This window comes from Leptosomus discolor, chromosome 2, assembly GCF_034619465.1.
Source record: "Leptosomus discolor isolate bLepDis1 chromosome 2, bLepDis1.hap2, whole genome shotgun sequence".
Lineage (NCBI taxonomy): Eukaryota > Metazoa > Chordata > Aves > Leptosomiformes > Leptosomidae > Leptosomus > Leptosomus discolor.
In genome coordinates this window covers 50,717,656-50,735,582 of record NC_141392.1, presented here as the reverse complement: position 1 = coordinate 50,735,582, position 17,927 = coordinate 50,717,656, and the positions used below count along the sequence as shown (strand labels likewise).

Genomic DNA, 17,927 nt, shown 5'->3' with positions numbered 1-17,927 from the left:
TTTTATTTTGGGAAGTGTTTCCCCAGAGACTTCTTGTAGGTGGAACTCGTAGCTGTTACTAGCGTTTTGAACCTTGTGAGTATTAATCCTACTCTGATGAAGATTAGAAAATAAGTTACTTAAAATGGTAGTGGTTGCTGGGATTTGGTCTCTTTCAGGTCTTTTCTTTGCTAGCCCAAGTAGAGCTGAGCTACTGTGAGGAGTGTACTGGCTGTGCGTTCACGAAACGGTAACCACTGTTGTCTGGGCACAGTTGGCTTTGTTAGGATTTACTGCTTGCATTTCTTCAGTATTTGTATTCACTGAGCAGTTGCAAGTGCTTACATTTAAAGAATTATGTTTCAAGATACTATTTAAGGTTATTTCTCAATCTACATGTTACATTGTACATGAGAAATACAAGGAAAGCACTGGAGATTTAAGAGGATGAGCAGTTTGAGTCAATCGCTTGAGCTTCAACTTAGTAATGCAAATCTGGCTTTAAGTGACCTTATTGATGTTTGCTCAAAGTAGCTTCCTTTTGGTACAAATGACTGAGCTTTGTTGTAACTATTGCGCAGGTAACGTACTGTCCCTTTAGAGATTACCTTTGTATCCCTGATGCAACCTCTCTTTGCTTTAACAGAGAGTGCCTGCAGAAATGCCTGGAGCTAAGATAGATTGCATCGGTGTGCCTCATTTGATCATCTGTCAGCAACGAAGAGAGGATAGGGCAGGCAAAGACATGTGCCCGTTGCTCCATCCTAGCTCTTGGAAATTTTAGGATTTGGCTATTGGTGAATGGTGTTCAAGTGGAGAGCTTGATACCAGAGAATGAAGGACATGACAGCATAGCTGAAAGGGTCCTGACCACTTTTGTGACTTATGCCTTCAAAAGAGGTGGCAAGTGACTGTTGAACGTTGGGGGTGTGAGGGGGTACCCAGCAGGATTTTGAGCAGTGCTAGTAGGGTGGTGAAATAATGCGAAGCACCCATGTCTTGAGGAGATAGTATTGTATAATAAACAGTGCCATCTCCTGGGAGGAGCTGGAATGATGCCCTTGTGGTCAGTATTAAAGATGTTTTTAAAGTGGGTTTTTTTTCTTGTTTGGGTTGGGTGTTTGTCTAATAAATGCTTTGAAAAACAAAACACCAGAAGTTGAAAGATAGTGTTAATGTCTAGTAATGCAAGTCCACATCTTATATCTGAGAATTATCACTGATAGAGTCTGTAAGGAGAGGTTTTAAACTATATTTTGGAGTCTGTTTGAAAGAACAAAGTTTATCAACTGCTGAGCAGTACTCCAGAGACATAAATATCAAAAATGAAAGTTAAGGCCTTGGTCCGCTTTGTATGCTGAAGTCCATTATTATTTTCGTAAACCTACTTTGTAAAACCTAGATGATTACAACATTTTTTTCTTATAGAAAGCGTAGTGACCTATAGGAAAATGTTAAAGATCCAAAGTAAGAGTGATTACTTTGTGTGTCTTCTAGTTCTTTTAAGTTGTTGTAACACCTTCTTTTGGGGATGTCAGAAGGGAAAAAATGTTTTCTTTCTTGTAACTATTTATAGGATAATAATTTGGGAAATATTCACTGTGGTGCAAAATCTGGGATTAGAGTTACTAAAATTATCCTAGCGAGTGGAATGTAAGATTCGGCATTGACTAAGACTTATTAATGGTGTCAGATCAATCACCTGAACTCTTATTTGGAGGAAGTGAGTAATTTTAGTAACATTAATGGAACTACGTGGGAGATGCAGCTGGCATTGTGAGGAGGTTATTTTGTTACACGCTTTCAAATAAATAACGGAATCCAAGCAAAAAGCCAATGACAAAAGTATAACCATTATGGGGGGAGGGGAAAAGAGGAATCAATATGTTAAAAATCCTTATTGCTAAAATAAATTAGATAATGTATATCCAGAATGAGAAGAATGTGCAAACTCTGGATAGGCAGATAGATTTGGAATTGGTTTTATTGCATCATGATAGTCTGGGTAATCTACCAACAAAGATGGAATGTGATAGTAGTTTCTAAGAAAAATAAATAAATTTCTTTTGCATGTAAATTGTAAGTCGATTCTGAGTATGTCATATTAAGCATGCTGTAATCTGTACATTTTCTGATTTTCTGGATAGTACAGAACTGTACAATTAATTTGTAGTTAAAATGGTAATTGAATGTGTATTTGCTTTTTGAATATTAGTGTTAGCTTGGTCTGCCACACAGTATTTAATACAGAAAGAAAATTTCTAACTTTCAGTATATTCTGAATGGTTAACAACAACATGTTACTGTGTGTAATCTTTGTGTTTATGCAAGTATTCAGTATTATAGTGAGGACTTTCTTTTTTGACATCTGAAAGTAATTTATTGTTGACCAATCTTACCAGGTTCATTTTAGGTCGTTGATAAAAAGCAGATGTTAAAGTTTCCATGGCAAGGGGGGGTGGTCCTTGAGCATAACTCACACTAAGTACTATATTTGCTTGGATACAATTTAAAGACTATTTTTGTCTTGTAATTTGCTAAATTACTTCTCTGTTTGGGCGTAAAGTATGTTGCCACAAACTAGCTTGAAAAAAATACTTGCCTATACATTTGGAACTCTGCATGTAGGTAACCCTATTAACTCTTAACTAATTTGAGATGTTCTTTCACCAGTACGGTGTTGTAATAGACACAAAGTTATTTAATAGAAATTTTTTGTGTTATTGGTGGCGATTGCTATTCTTTGTAGCTTTTAATTCTGAGGGGTTTTTGTAATCACTCATCCTCTTGTAAGTCCTAGTTCAAACTGTCTGTAAGAATTACAGTTTAAGACAGGTGAACAACGAACTCTCTGAAATCAGACCTTAAGATTTTCAGAGTGGATGGCACAGTATGCTATTATCCAGGTTCCCATTCACTTGGAAAATGCTATTCCAAATATCTGGAAAACATTGTGTGAATAGACAAGATAAGTAAAAATGTTAAGAAGTCCTGTTCAGCAAAGGAAGAATGCAATGCAGCTGAAACCAAAGCTGCCCTCTTTTCCATCTGACTGAGGGTTTCAGCAGTGGTATTCAGTACACGCAGCAAGGTGGTAACTTAACATTAAAGTAGACGCTGACCATCTATTAAGTTTCCTGTATCATGATCTTGTTTTCTGTTTGATACGATGTAGTATTTCTGGAAAGATGGATGAGAAGATATCTGGTCTTAAAACTAAAATGGTACTAATTAGAAATACTTTTGTCAGTAACTGAAAAAGTGAGCTTTTTTACTGAATACTCTGTAATATTTACACAAGCTGCAGGATGCCGATGGAGTAGATAACTTCAGGGAACTAATTTACATTGAAGCAAAAACAAGGATAATGTATCCTAATTGGAATACATCTACCTGTGGCAGAATAATGAATTCCACTTTACAGCAGTCATTGCTGTCCTGTTTGCAAAACTACTCAAAGTTTGTTTTTTATTTTGGTTTGTCATCTCCCCCTCCTTGAAGTAGTCAGTATCAGCTACAGTGGTACAAGTTAGAATAAATTGAAGTTGCTTAAAATTTGTGATGTCTATTCTTCCTCTGGCCCAATAATACAATTTATTAAAAGATCCTATTAGGAGTACATGAAAACATTTACTAAATCTTGAGAAAAAATTTCCTTAAACAATTTCGATCAAACACAACTTACCCTTAACCCCATTTTTATAATTTATGGTATTAGCCTTTTTCGGATCTCTTAAGATATTTATCAACACCACTTAATGATAGACAGCAGGCAACTTGCACTTGATTTTAAGGAAAAGTTGACAAAGCTTACTGGTTTTGGTACTAAAGGTAAGCAGGTATTTTGCTTGCTTAAACCTTGAAGGCATTTTATTCTAGGTCCCTTAGATCTTGTGCACTAGTGAATTAATAAGACTGACTTTCTTCCTGTCTTTTCACACACAGGCAGAAGGAGAAGACAGCCTTAAAAAGATGCAGCTGATGGAGCTTGCAATTCTGAATGGCACCTACAGAGATGCCAACATCAAATCACGTAAGCATGTCATAAGCTCGAGGGTCAATGCCATAGTAATGTTTGTAGGTTTTGATTCCTAAAGCTCCTTTTTGGCAAACGTACAGTCGCACCTGTGTTGGAGAATGGAAGGCAGTAAAAAAACTAACAAAACAGTGGGTAGCTGTTGCAAAAGACCTTCTGGAGATAAGTTATGTCAGTTTAGGGGGTTTTGTTTGTTTGGGGTTTTTTGTGGGGTTTTTTTCCCTCCCACTCTGTTTTTTAAACTATGTCTGGCTTGAAATATTTACAAATACGCGGTTTAAAAAAATTCAACCTTTAAGCCAGATTTTTCTATTTTACAGTCATTTTTTCTCTTGATACATATAAAGGACAATAGACTCCTTTTCAATTCTATTTTTAGATATTTAATTTGAAAATGTTACAGATGTTCAGGATACTGTGAATACATTTTTCTGTTTTATATTCCTTCCTTTCATCTTGCTTGCATGTGTCCCCCCAATGTTATGTTTTCCAACAATTCATCAACTGATTTCACAGCTGAGTTCACAGGGATCAGTGATGTAATGAGCCATTTTTACAATTTTTTCCATTACATTTGTGTGAAAATGCTTTTGCAAACACATGTATGCACAGGTTTACACTTGAAAATTAATTACATACAGCTACTAATGACAGCGTATACTATTATGTGTGATACAAATTATTTTCTCTAGTTGAAAACCTAATTTCTCCTCCTGACAATGTAGTTGCTGATACTGTTCCAAAGTAAAGTTTTGTGTAGCTGTGATACAGATGTTAAATGTAAGCACAGTTAAATCAGTATTTTCACTAAGGGCCTACCGATTTTTACAAATTTGTTTCTTCACACAGTGACCATTTCAGTGTTGGATATGTTTAAAGTTTGGAATGCTGTTAGGTCAATTTGAGAGTGCTTACACCAGTGTAATTATTCTGATGTGAAAAGAGACGTAAGCAAGCTCTTTTGCCACTACAATGGTAGTGGTAAGTCCTTCAGTCCTAAAGAATACTGTAATATTTAAAGCTAGATCAGTTTTAAATATATTTTAGTCTCTAAATTACTGCAAATGGTATGAAGAAAATAGCTTTCAGATTTCAGCTTAATTTGATGCAAACTGTTACACAGAAACCTTTATGTTAATTTGAGCAATTTCTTTGTCTGATCTATTCCTATTGGTCTGTTGTATCAGTATAAGTGAGAAGTGGGATTTTTTTTTGTTTGTTTAGATTTTGACTAGAGATTTCCACACTAATATTCATTTTTTGATAATTAGACAATTTCACTGTGTTTTGATTTTACTGAAAACTTGAAGATGTAAACCAGCATACTGGTTTATTTCCATTTAAGAAAGGAAATGAAAATGTTTGAGGGTTTTTTAATTATACATTCAGTCTGAGCACTTCTGTTTAAAAAATTAAAATAATTAAAAAACGACAGCAGTCTCAAAACTGAAAAACTTCGCCACATTTCTCTTTTCAGACCACCTGTAAGTTAATTAAATCAATGTAGAACAACAGTAGTGCGTAGAAATCTGTGAATTATAACCCTGTAAGACTGACTGTTACCAGCTTATGTGTTAGTGTTTAAGAAGTTGTTCATCATGTGTGTCAACAGGCTTCAAGTAACACTTAATGAAATGTGCTAGCACTGTTTACAAAAAAAAGGTACCTATTTTTTTTAACCAAAGCCAGGCCATACTGAACTTCTAATACAACGGAAGTATTTATTTTGGGGGAATTTGATATGGACCTCACTTTTGAGTCTATTTTATTCATGCTAGAGTAGGAGAGGAGATGTGTTGTGTTCATAGGTCATCTTTAGCTTCACTGATCTTAGAAATTGGAACTGTGTGTGTGTTTAAACACAATTTTAAGATGTATAAAAAACTCTAGACTCATGGCAGCTCTGCATGACTGAGTATCTGTGGACTCTATAGTTGCACTAAATTTTGTACTCTGTATTTGATTATGACAGTATTTTCCTTGTATCTCCTGCATGCATCTCAGTCTCATGCAGTCTTGATAGCATAAATGAAGAAATGTGGTCTAAATGGAGCTTTTGTGCTGTGTAACCTGTTTGAGAAATCTACCTCACTGTTTTACAATGGCTTTTTTATTTTGCATGTTCATACTTAATCACACTGGAAAATGGAAAGCTGTTTGCATTTGAATGGTGTGCTTTGGCACTGTGTGATCAGCGCATGTACTAATGATTTCCTTTTATTTTTCTTCTTTCCTACTTTTCCCCTTTTTTCCCATTCTTTCCACGTTTTGTACTGCTATCTCCATACTTTCCTCTGAATTTCTTTGCTTACTGTAGCAGCCCTTGCCTTTTCTCTTGCAGCAACAGCCCAGGCTCCAAGGATTATTACTGGGCCTGCGCCTGTTCTCCCACCAGCTGCCCTGCGTACTCCTACGCCAGCTGGCCCTACCATAATGCCTTTGATCAGACAAATACAAACCGCTGTCATGCCAAACGGAACTCCTCATCCCACCGCTGCAATAGTTCCACCTGGACCCGAAGCTGGTTTAATTTACACACCGTATGAATACCCCTACACGCTGGCACCAGCTACATCAATCCTTGAGTACCCTATTGAACCTAGTGGTGTATTAGGTAAGATCTTTGTACGCGGATGACTGGACAATATATTGCTCATGCTTTTGTGATATTTGCAAGGTGGAGGACATGGGGCTCAAAGAAAAAAATTTGAAGCAACAATCTTATCTCAGGTATATCAAAACTGCCTAGGAAAACTGCTCAAATGGTGTGACTCAAACATTTTAATATGTTTTGTGTTATTAAATCATGTGTGTTCAGTATATAAATAAAATATATAAATAAAATCTTTATGTGACACTAGATGGTGGATCTATAGGCAAAGGGAAAAATAAAAAAGATATTGACATCTATTATATGGGCTTCCATAAATACCATATTTGTTTGTGCTCTCTTCAGCATAGTTTAATTTTCAGTAATTTTTGGAAGAGAGAACATCATATTTTGCTGTACTGTTTTAGTAGCAAAACTGGACAGAATGGAAAGGCCTTTTTTCAGTTTGTTGTGGTTTTTACTTCTTTATTTAATATGCAACAGATAAATCTTTCCTCAGTGTCAGAAAGCTGTAAATAATTTTGTAAGCAGAAAATAATTTCAGTGAATGAATATAAAGCAAACTAATTTCTGACCAAAGGATGATACAATTAGCAATGTTACTGATGGCTTCTTTTATATACATTGGATTGAAATGTCCAGCATTCCTAATACTTCAGACCATTGACTTGCTGTATGAAAGCGAGAATGATAAAGCAGCTGTGACAATTCAGTTAACTGGTCAATATGGAACATGCAGTTCTAATAGTTTTTCCTTCCCTACCCTCTACAGAATCTAAGTAATCTTTTCTTTTCAGTTTGTTCTCAATTGCATATGACCTTGGTGCTGCATAATGTTGATTTTTTAGGACTTTGATCTTAGTTTGTTCAGTGGCAGTTATTGATTTACACAAATTCTAAACATCTCTAATGTACACTGGACAATAAGGTTCAAAGTCAATATTTTGTTGAAAGTATTGCAAAAAATCAGTGTTTTGCTTACATGACAAATACTTGTTGACTATATGTTCCCACATTATATTTTGTACACTAAAAAAGAAATTGTATTTCAGACTTCTGCCTTTCAGGATTAATGAATCAGTAATAAAAATGTTAGTAGGACAGAAGTAAGCAGTGGGTCTGTCTTTGAGCAGCTTATCTTTGCTGTCCATTACCCCATAGCCAAAATCCATATGATAACGTCATCATTTATTAGTTTCCCACAAACATGTATATATTCTTCCCAGCTCCTCCACCCCCAATCTGTGAGTCCACTTGCGATACATCCTGTGGTAAAGTCACAGTTATAGGCACATCACAGTAGTGATCAGTTGCTGGTTAGCAGCAAACCCGTTTCCTGAATTCAGTTAACAGCAAGTAAAGTAGTACATCATTCCATAGTAGTAGTTTAATATGATGGAGGAAAATTTGATTTCTTGCAGAATTTTCTATAAAGAGAGAGGACGGGAAAATTACTCCTAAAATGGCATCTAAGACCATTGCATACTTTTGGGCTTCTCTGTGAGAGCACAGGTGTATTGCCCAAAACAGATCTCACTAAATAATCTTAATTAAAAAAGGAAAAGGGAGGAGAAAAAAAAAAGACGACATTCCCACTTAAGTAGCATAGAATCAATAACTCTTAATACATCTGCTTATTATCTGAGCAATTGTATAGAGTTAACTGAATTAAATTAGTTTTTTCCTTGAGTTTTAATTTGTAATACACTCATTAGTAGTATGCTACATTTTGTCCGTTTTTGTGGTGGACCTTTAAGGTGTCGTAAAATAATTCTGTTAAAAATGGCAGAGAAATGCATCCCTATTAGTATTTTTGGGGATATTGGTGTTGGGATCAAATTTTAGTTGGTGACTAACTTTTAATTCCCTTCCTTTTATCTTCAGGTATGGCTTTCCCAACGAAAGGCTAAGAATTCAAGAACGGTCTTAACTGATCCTTCATCAGATCTGAATTTTAACAAATGCTTAGTTTCAGCAGCCTTGAAAAAAGCTTGGCCTAGCAGTCAGTGACTTACTTGCACTTTTTTGCACATAGATTTAAAATAAAATAGTGCTATTAATTTGGATTAGCTCCTATTATTACAGAATAGCTGTAATTTATGAGTGTATAGTAGTATACTGACTGCTAAGTGTTCTATATAGTGTTTGCTTTACTAATCACCTAATTCATTGCAGTTCATACTTATTGACTTAAAGTTTAAAATCACAATCTGTAGGCTTGAAAAATTGCTTTAAAACCTTTTTTTTTTTTTTGTGGTAGAACTGGAAGTGATCTTAAGGTTAGCAAATAATTGTCAGTATTAAAAGATGGCATTATTTAAAATAGTCCTGCTGCAAGAAAGGCACTTCAGTGAATATGTGACTAGTAAAGCTTAAATGTGCTTGGGTCTAATAGATTTCATGAAATACTGTAATTTTGGGATTGTAAATGAATGGATTAAACAGGTTAAGGCCAGGATGTTTAAAACAAATGCAATATTAATCTGCACAGATAAACTTCTTTTTAAGATTAAGATTTGAAACTACTGTGCCTTAACTTGTTGCTTTTCTTAAAATGAACTTTTGTAGTTAATGACCATTTAAATCCATTTTGATAAACCTGCTGTTAATGTTTTCTTTGAATGTTTTCTAACTTTGTCTTGGTAATTGCAATTTAACTAGGTGCGGTGGCTACTAAAGTTCGAAGGCACGATATGCGTGTCCATCCTTACCAAAGGATTGTGACCGCAGACCGAGGTTAGTTTAGTTCTGCAGTTCTTGTTTGTAAGAAGTGCTTTGAGTGTACATGAGATTTGCAACACCACAGCTGGTTAACCAAATACCCTATTTTGACCCATTCATTATTTTTCTCAAAAAATCTGAATAGTTACTATTTTAAAGCTTTGGGAATGCTTGCAGTTTTAAAAATACTTTGTAAACTTGGCTTTCCCAGCTAAATTAAATATATAAACTTTTTGATTTATTTAATATAAATAACTGATTCCCTTTTTAAAAACTATTTAAAGATCCATCTGCATCAGGAAACACTATGAATTCAGTGCTGCAATAATTAATTTGATCATGTTCCTTCCCTCTCCCCGCAATTTGTTCTTTTAATTGGTGTGGAAATATCAGATTGGTGTTGCAAAATAAAATGAATGGGTGGTTGCTTAATGAGAAAGAAGTAAAGGAATAAATGCCTCCTGTCTGTGTCTGGAGAAATCTGAAGATTTAGATTCCTTTTTTCCAATAAACTTTTGAGCCACTGTACTGTATATTATGAGGAGGATGCATGTTCTCAGATACCTGACTGAATTCAGAAAGGTAAGGGCTGTGAAGATAATACTTCAAAAGTTGTTTGAGTTTGAATTACTAAGAGTGGGGGAAAGGAGGGTGTTTTGGTTTTTTTGCCAAAATCTATTTCTTGGTAATTGCCTTTTGCTGCTAAAATGTGTAACCTGAAGGAGAAGCAACTTTTGAAGTCCTGTTGATGAGATGACATCCAATATTTGGGCATCTCTCTTTAACCCTTGAGTGGAACATAAATCTTCATTTTTCTCCTGTTCCTCAAGTGTAATGCCTTTGGACCCCTGAATGAAGTTATTTAAGCTTATTGAGAAAAGTGATATTTTCGGTTTATTGACATTGGCTAGGAAGCAGTGTGTGGGCTGAATTCTTATCCCATCCCTGCTGCTGACTCACTGTGGGTTTCGGCAAGTCATTTAATCTCTCTGTGTATGTTTTCCCATCTGTAAAATGAGGATAATAATACTTCCCTACCTCACAGGGGTGTTGTGGGGCTTCTTGTTTTGTACAGGGCTTTGAGGATGCAAAGCATTATGTGCCAAGTATTATTATTCTGCTCTCATCAACATCAGTGTTGTGCCGGCTTCCATGATACTGTAATATTAGAAAGCCAAATTCAGGTGACAGATCTGACATGTCCTAACATTGACTACAGTTCACTTCTTGCAACCTTCCATAAATTAACTACAAGAAACAATACAGATTTCAGTCAAAATGGTAAAAAGGGCCCTCGTAGATATTTGCTATATTTATGTAACACTTTTATCTTTCCTATAATCTTATGCTTTACAGAAAGTGTAAAGCTGGTAACAAGACACTACTTAAGTTTTCTAGGAGATTGCTTCTTCTTTTATATCACCACGCACTATTTACAGCCCATTGGCTTGTTCTCATTTCTTGAGAACTCTTCAATGGGCTATAGGATATAATCAGAATAAGGTCACAGCCCATGATTACCAACAAGGGGGGGGGAGGAATAGACAAAAGAAAATAGAGAAAAAGATTAAAACCTATCTCTGTCAAGAGTAATGTGTGGTAAGGCTTCGGTTGTCTTTGAAAGTTTGACCTGATGTTGCAAAAATCACTTTTTGCTAATGGTCTTTCATGATTTGCAGTGGTAGTTTTAGGTGACTTTTTGTTTAATTAGATATTAAATATACTCATAAAGCACGGGGACGTTAAATACCAATTTGTAGTTTATTGTGGTGTTTATTCAACATAGATTTTAAATATTTTGTGAAGGGCATAGATATTTCATCTAGATCACTTATAAGTAATTGAAATCAATTATTGGTATCATTTCACCTTCTTTTAAAATATAGCCTTTTTCTGGTAATACAGTGTTCATCTCTAGCAATATTGGAAGCCCACTGTCTTAAGTAGATAAGAATACACGTGGCTTATATCCTATAGAATAAGTCATCCATACCTCTCACTTTTTAGCACAAAAACCACGCTGGAGAATGTTTCAGGAGAACATTACGTTAAAGTCTTGTCTAAATAATCCCAGTGTGTATTAAGAAACTTACACAAAGTTAATTTTACAACTGTATTACGTTGTATTTTGAATTTGAAATCCTAGATTGTCACTGCACAGATCTAAGTTTCACAAAAGGTTTTGAATGTGCTAAAATTATGTTATAGCATTAAAATACTATCGGTATTTACCGTACTTGCCTTTTTGATTGTTCTGTCACCAATATACTTCTGTAGCTATAGCCATGAAAAACAATGTCAGCAAACCGAAACACTTTTTTTTTCAATGCGATTTTTTTTTTACATAGTTAAACGTCACTAAATCTATATTGGCATTCATTGGGTCTAAAGTTTTTTAAAATTCTAAATCGACTTTCAGATGACTTTGTAGTACTACTGCATTCACTTTTTTAAGTAGGTTTTTATTCTTTGCATAGGTTTTTTTGTTGTCTTTTTTATTTGTAGAGATAAGCACTGCATTTAAAGCAAGAATCCCCAAATGTGTAAATGTTTTACTCTTACAACTAAGCATTTAGAATTGGTGAAGGGTTGAAAAATATAGCTCATTTTAACTCAGAATAAAACCCCAGTTTATAAATAATATGAAATTGAATTTGATGCATATAACAGAGAGACTGACTGATTTAATTGTAATAAACTGTAAATGGTGTTGCACAGTTGACAAACCTGTGTGTACTGTAGAAGGCCAGAGACTTGGCAGAGGATGTATCACAGGTGTACTGGTATTTTTAAAAGGTAGCTTGCTTTGATTATAAACTCCACAAGAATTATTAATGCTGAGAATTTTCTTGAATGTTTTATCCAAACCAAGTGTCACATAATTTATATATAAATTTTAATACCATTTAATCAAAATTGTAATCAGTATCAAAATGCTTTAAGAGTCTGTTTCTAGTATACCTGTAAAGTGGTGAGATTGTGCCACATAAAATATTTATTTTTATTTTTGCTTATTTTTGAAACAGCCTTTTTAATTTAAACAAATCCCACTTAGCATGATTCTGAAGAAAATTCAGGGAGTATGTGGTCTCATTTATGTTACAGTGGTAATTTTTTTTAGTGTTATGAACTGTATCCTAAATGATAGGCCATTTTTATTATGTGAAAGTAAATCAGCCCACGAGAAAGATTGCTAAATCAATTCTATCTGTGAATATTACACCTACTGGACTTCATTTTATGTAATGGCACAAATCTGACTTTGCACTGAATACCTTTCTCACTTTCATCTCCTCTGCCTTAGTCAAAATGGCAACAGTACAAAAACTTTATCAACCTCAGAATTTATTAGCTATAATTAAGCTGTTGAATGAGTCTTAAAAAAAAACTATAAAAAAAAATCATACTACTGTTAAGTGGACCAAGTTTGGTGAAGGAGAATGTGAGAGAATGATTAAAGAAGGAACAGCTCAAGAACATTGGGAATGATAACTTTCCACTTGAGAACTTTTTTATGTTTTACTGTAATTTGTTTGTGTTTTTCTTTTTTGTTGTTGTTGTTTTGGTTTGGTTTTGGTTTTGTTTTGGTTTTTTTTTTTTTTTGCAAAAGAAAATAGTATTTACAGGTGGCTTCTTTTAAAATATAAAATATAAAGCAGGAATGTATATGAAATGTCAGATTTTATTGTATTTGCAGAGTATTAGCTTTGAAAATGAATAAAGAGAGCTGTTTGTAGTTTTAAAATGCCTTATTAGTATCAATTAGATATTTTCTCTATTTTTTGATGTACTTAGAGCTTTTTAAGTATAGACTTTAAAATGGCAGGACTTTTACAGTGTTTACATGCAAGTGCATTTTATAAGTGTCCTATATGTGTAAAATAGTATTTCGAACAGGTAAATGCTGGCTAAAGTAGCAGGCTGAGCGTTTTCCTGGTTCCCACGATGATGCCTACATTGCTAGACTACAGTTTAGTATTGCTTTGTATCATGAGGCCAAGAAATTCCATGTTGTTTGTAAATAGAATAAATGAAAGGCAATAAAAATTTATTGAACAAAAACCCTTTGTTTGGCCCATAGTTTGTTAAACCAAATTGTTTCTCTAAGTCCAGAATTCCTTAGATGACTCCATTCTTTTAACAACCAGTTATTAATAATCACATTCATCATTAATAGTTGCTTTAATGCTTGCACCTGGGGAGGTACTAATGCTTAATAGCAGTCAGATACTGATGCTGTGCACTGACTGTTGTTCCAGAAATCTTCTACCCAGTTCCAAAACTGTTCATCGTTTTTTGTTTTCCAATTTCCTTCATCGACTGCTACTAACCATTAGTCGTTAGTCGTATTTTATCTCTATTTCTCCTGTTAACCAGTTTTGTGGGAGCGGGCTTCTCCTTCACGTGTCCAAATCATGATGGAGGGCTGTCATGATTTTATTGCATTCTGTAGATGGTGTCGATCAGTATGTCAGAATTAAACATGCTTGTTTTTTTTATTAGTTGTGATTAGTTTTCATGTTGTCATTAAGCCGTCACTAGCTGGAACTAATCTCTTCTCTATCTTTTCTTTCTTTTTTTTGTTTTGTTTTTTTTTTTGTTTCTAACCACCCAGCCGCCACCGGCAACTAACCTATGACCTTCTGACCTCTGAACTCTTCACCCAATGATGACCTGACCATGCCTGCCTGCTGATCAGTTAACTGGTAAACGCCTTTGCTTGCCTGTCTTCAGTGCAGCGAGCTGGGGCACTTGTCCGTTCGTCTTACCATCTAACAAAACAGACAAAGAAATTGTTGTCCTCCAACTCCGCTTTTTGTTGTTCTCCTGTTTGGGTGAAAGTGGTTCTAGAACCTGCACTGAATAGTAGTAAAGCAATAAGGTCCAACTCATCCCTCCGCACTGATCATCCTCTAGTGTCCCGCCCCAAGCGAACGGTAAGGAGGCCTCGCACGAGATGGAGACAGATGTCCCTTAACTACCCGATGACAGAGGCAGTTACTGTGAGAGACTTCTAGGAATATTTTTCTTCTCAAAAAAAAAAAAAAAAAAAAAAAAAGTCAAAGCTCTCTCTCTGAATGTACTGTGTGATGATGCATCATGCATGAACCTTTGGTCAGGGATGTCATTGGGGAAGGGATTCCAAAAAGTATTCAAAATTTGATACGCTGTTTAGTCACTACCGGTGCCCTCAAAGGGCAGAAGTTGCAGCCTTTTTTCTATTGCCTGCCAAATTGGACGTTTTAAAAGTGTGCCATGAAATGCAGATTATGATGACTTTTCAGAACTACGTTAATGCAGAGAACAAAACAGCAACACTATTAAAGCAAAATCTGAGTTTAAATTATTTTAACCATATTTTAATCTCCTTGGAAGATTACATGAGAACAAGGTACATGCATTATGTGTCACATTACTGGGCAAACTGTTCAAATATTTTTTTTAAACCTCCCTGTATAGAAAAAATTTCATTAAGGATGTAAAAGCCATGCTTGCCTATTTGCTGTATACATGTAATGAAATTGTAGATAAAGTGTAGTGCATTGAAACAAAATGAACAAAAAAGTAGATACTTTTACTATACAAGGGTGCTGGTGCAGAAAAAAATATATTTTTGGAAATGTAGCATTTTATACTTTCAAGTGTTATAAAAAAAGAAAAAAAGAACAAAGAAACCCTTTATTTCATTAAATGATTTTTTCTGGTGGTTGTCAAGAAACAAAAGACCAAAAGAGCCTTTTAGTCTTTCTTTTTTATTTTTTAAGTATTGGAATAAGTCTAAAGAAAAGGAAGTGCCTTATTTTCTTCATGGTCATTTAGTCAAATGTCTTGTATAATCAGCTTCTCCCTCAGACAAGTTACTGCATGCCACTCAGTCGCCCAGTATGTGAAAGAAGCTGTGAGGAAAGACAAATGATGAGTTGACCATATTAATTACCTGATTTTTGCCATACTAGTGTGATGTGACTTTGCCAAAATCTCATTACATAAAATATTTGCTAAGTTTTTGTCAAATCAGCCCATTGCTATTTCAACTACTCTACTTTTTAAGTCATAGCAAATGCCATACTTGTGCAATGTAAACCAAAGGGTTCGGTGATATAGACGGTCTCATGCTAAATGAGACTATTAGCTGACAAATGTTTCTAGAGCTGGAAGTATGTCATTTTTGTTCAGGAATGGAGAGTTTTCTCAATTTTTGGTTGGAATAAATATACATCAAATATAGTAGGCTTTTGCGTCACTCAGAAAACTGATGGTCGATGGATAATGAAATTGAAAGTGCTTAGCTAGTTTTCAGTTGTAGTCTGAGCGTGTCCCCATTTTCACAAGCAGCTCCTGCAGTGACAAACAGCATGCAAGTTATTTATTTTTCGGCTGCTCTTTGACTATTTTTAGATCTGCCCACTGGCTTTTCTTCGTAAGATAAGCAGGAGAGGGACATGGGCTAATTGTCTGAAGTCCAGCTATACTTTATTTTTAACCCTTATTTCCACCTGAGATTCACATAGCTGGGCAGTTGCAAGAGCTGAAGCTGTTGAACGCACAGTATTTAATTCTGAAAACATTAAGTATTACTTTTTGTGAGGCTCAGTACTAAACTTGGCAAATATCAGGTGATAACTGTATTCCCCTCTTGTCAACTTATTCTCCGCCTGCAAATCTTCACAGCTTCCAAATGAAAGGTCAATAGTAAGCTCAGAGGGCTTACATTTTTAAGCACCTGCATGGTGACCTCATCTAACATCGTCTCACCTGGAAATAATTATCAGTTTATTTACTATGCAATAGACATTCATCCTTTTGTATTCAGCTAGCTTTTTGTTTATTGTGCCACCGGCTTTGTCTTCCTGTTACACATACAGTTGTGTTGATTTTACTTACAGTATATGCTGTGCCATTTTGATTTTGTTTTGGTTGGTTGGTTGAATAAACTTGCGACACTCGAACATTTGAAGAGGGATTTGCTAAAACAATACCAGTATTTGATCCAGTTTCATCTCAACTATGATAAAACCTGGACGTTTTAGATGTTTATCAAAGGTCTTTTACTGGGGGGAGGGGCAGTGTATGAAATAGATGTGTGACATGTGAAAGTAATGTTTGCTCTGAACAAACTTCTGAAAACTTAGTTGACAAAATTTTGGATCAACTTAAAAAAAAAAGCATGACTTTTGAAATCTCTGAATGCCTTGGTTCTCAGTATTATCATTCTTTAATGACTTTTTCTTTATTAAAATAAGTAGTTTTAAGACTTCTTTCTGACAGTATTATGTAATTTTTTTAGAGTGGGTAGATGGGAGTGTCGCTTGTATGTAACCGTACAGATGACATGTATTTGTCTATTCTTTATTATCTTAGTAGTTTCATGCTATGTATGTACCATAACCAACCTATTGCCTATGAGAAACATGTAAGATAATGTATTTACAGCCATTGTTACAAGTTTATAATGTATTTTTCTATCTTGTTTTATATGTATGTTATATAACATTCAAAAGAATTTTTTTCCTGATTGAGAAAAAAGGATACAAAATGCAAAACCCACAATTTTGATAACTGAAAAATTGCCAATTGTTTTGCAGTACTTTATTATATTGGGAGTGTTGTCTTTCTTGGGCTTTTAGTTAGCTACTGGATGAATACATTAGACATATTTGGGTTTTAGTTGGGTTTTTACATAGCTTGCATTTTAATTCTTTGGTTCTTTGCTGTTTCTATTAACCCATAGCATTATTTTAATAAATGTTATAATACCAACCTACTAACTCTGGACTATGTCTGTTTATTAACCATTACATGTTTAATTAAAATAAACAAATAAAGACAGAAGAATGTAAAGTCTTGAATTACTGGACTAACCCTGAAGAACGTGACCACAGATAACACAACGTGACTTGTTTTTATGTTGTTTGTCGGCTGACATTCTGCACACTACTGTTAAGTTGGCTTTGGTTATTCTGGCCTTTTACCTTGGGGAATAGGTGCCAGTAGAAATGGGAACAAAGTAGCATTTTTTTTGAGGCATTCTTCTTGTAGAGTCTTGCCACTTGCCTTTCAGCATCTGCATTACTAATTCCACACTTTCTTTTTCTTTCTCTAAAATAATTACTGTCGGCTCACAGCAAAAGAGCAAAGATGCCAGTGTATTGGTAAATCATGGCAGCGTACAGAAACCAGTTTGATTCTTTGTTGAACCATTCAGAGGTTGCAGTTAATCTTACAGTAATTTGTGATTTGTTGCTTTTGGCACCTGATTCACTGTTGCATCATGTGACATTTCTAAGCACAAAATACTTCTAGATAGAACTACCATGTATCAAAATACAAAATGTGGGGGTTTTCCTTGCCAAAAGTGCCTTATTTTCTTCATGCCACACTATTTTTAATTAACTTTTTTTTTTTGGTACTTCTGCTATAGCCTATCAGCATTGCCTAGCTCAGGGGAATACAATTTCTGTAAGCCAAAGGTCAAACTGGATCGTTTCCTAATGACTGCGGAAAATACAAAAATACACCTTTCACTAAATTACCAAGCCATTTCAAATTCCAGGGCTGACTTTGTGATCTTTATCCCTG

The 17,927-nt window shown here is 34.9% G+C and overlaps 1 protein-coding gene across 4 annotated transcripts in view; it reads left to right on the top strand.

Annotated features, from left to right (window-relative positions):
- Positions 1-17,112, top strand: part of QKI (QKI, KH domain containing RNA binding) — a 165,626-nt gene extending 148,514 nt beyond the window's left edge. Inside the window, exons 5-8 of one of the 4 annotated variants that reach the window (XM_086482373.1) lie at positions 3,925-4,012; positions 6,336-6,629; positions 9,288-9,362; positions 13,963-17,112. In XM_086482373.1, coding sequence (XP_086338499.1) covers positions 3,925-4,012; positions 6,336-6,629; positions 9,288-9,362; positions 13,963-13,979 — 474 coding nt within the window. In that variant the 3' untranslated portion in view covers positions 13,980-17,112. Of the gene's footprint in view, positions 1-3,924; positions 4,013-6,332; positions 6,630-7,249; positions 7,294-8,510; positions 8,586-9,287; positions 9,363-13,962 lie in introns of those variants that run through there. The other 3 variants (XM_086482372.1, XM_086482374.1, XM_086482375.1) reach the window with 3 other exon arrangements.
- Positions 17,113-17,927: the final 815 nt, after the last annotated feature.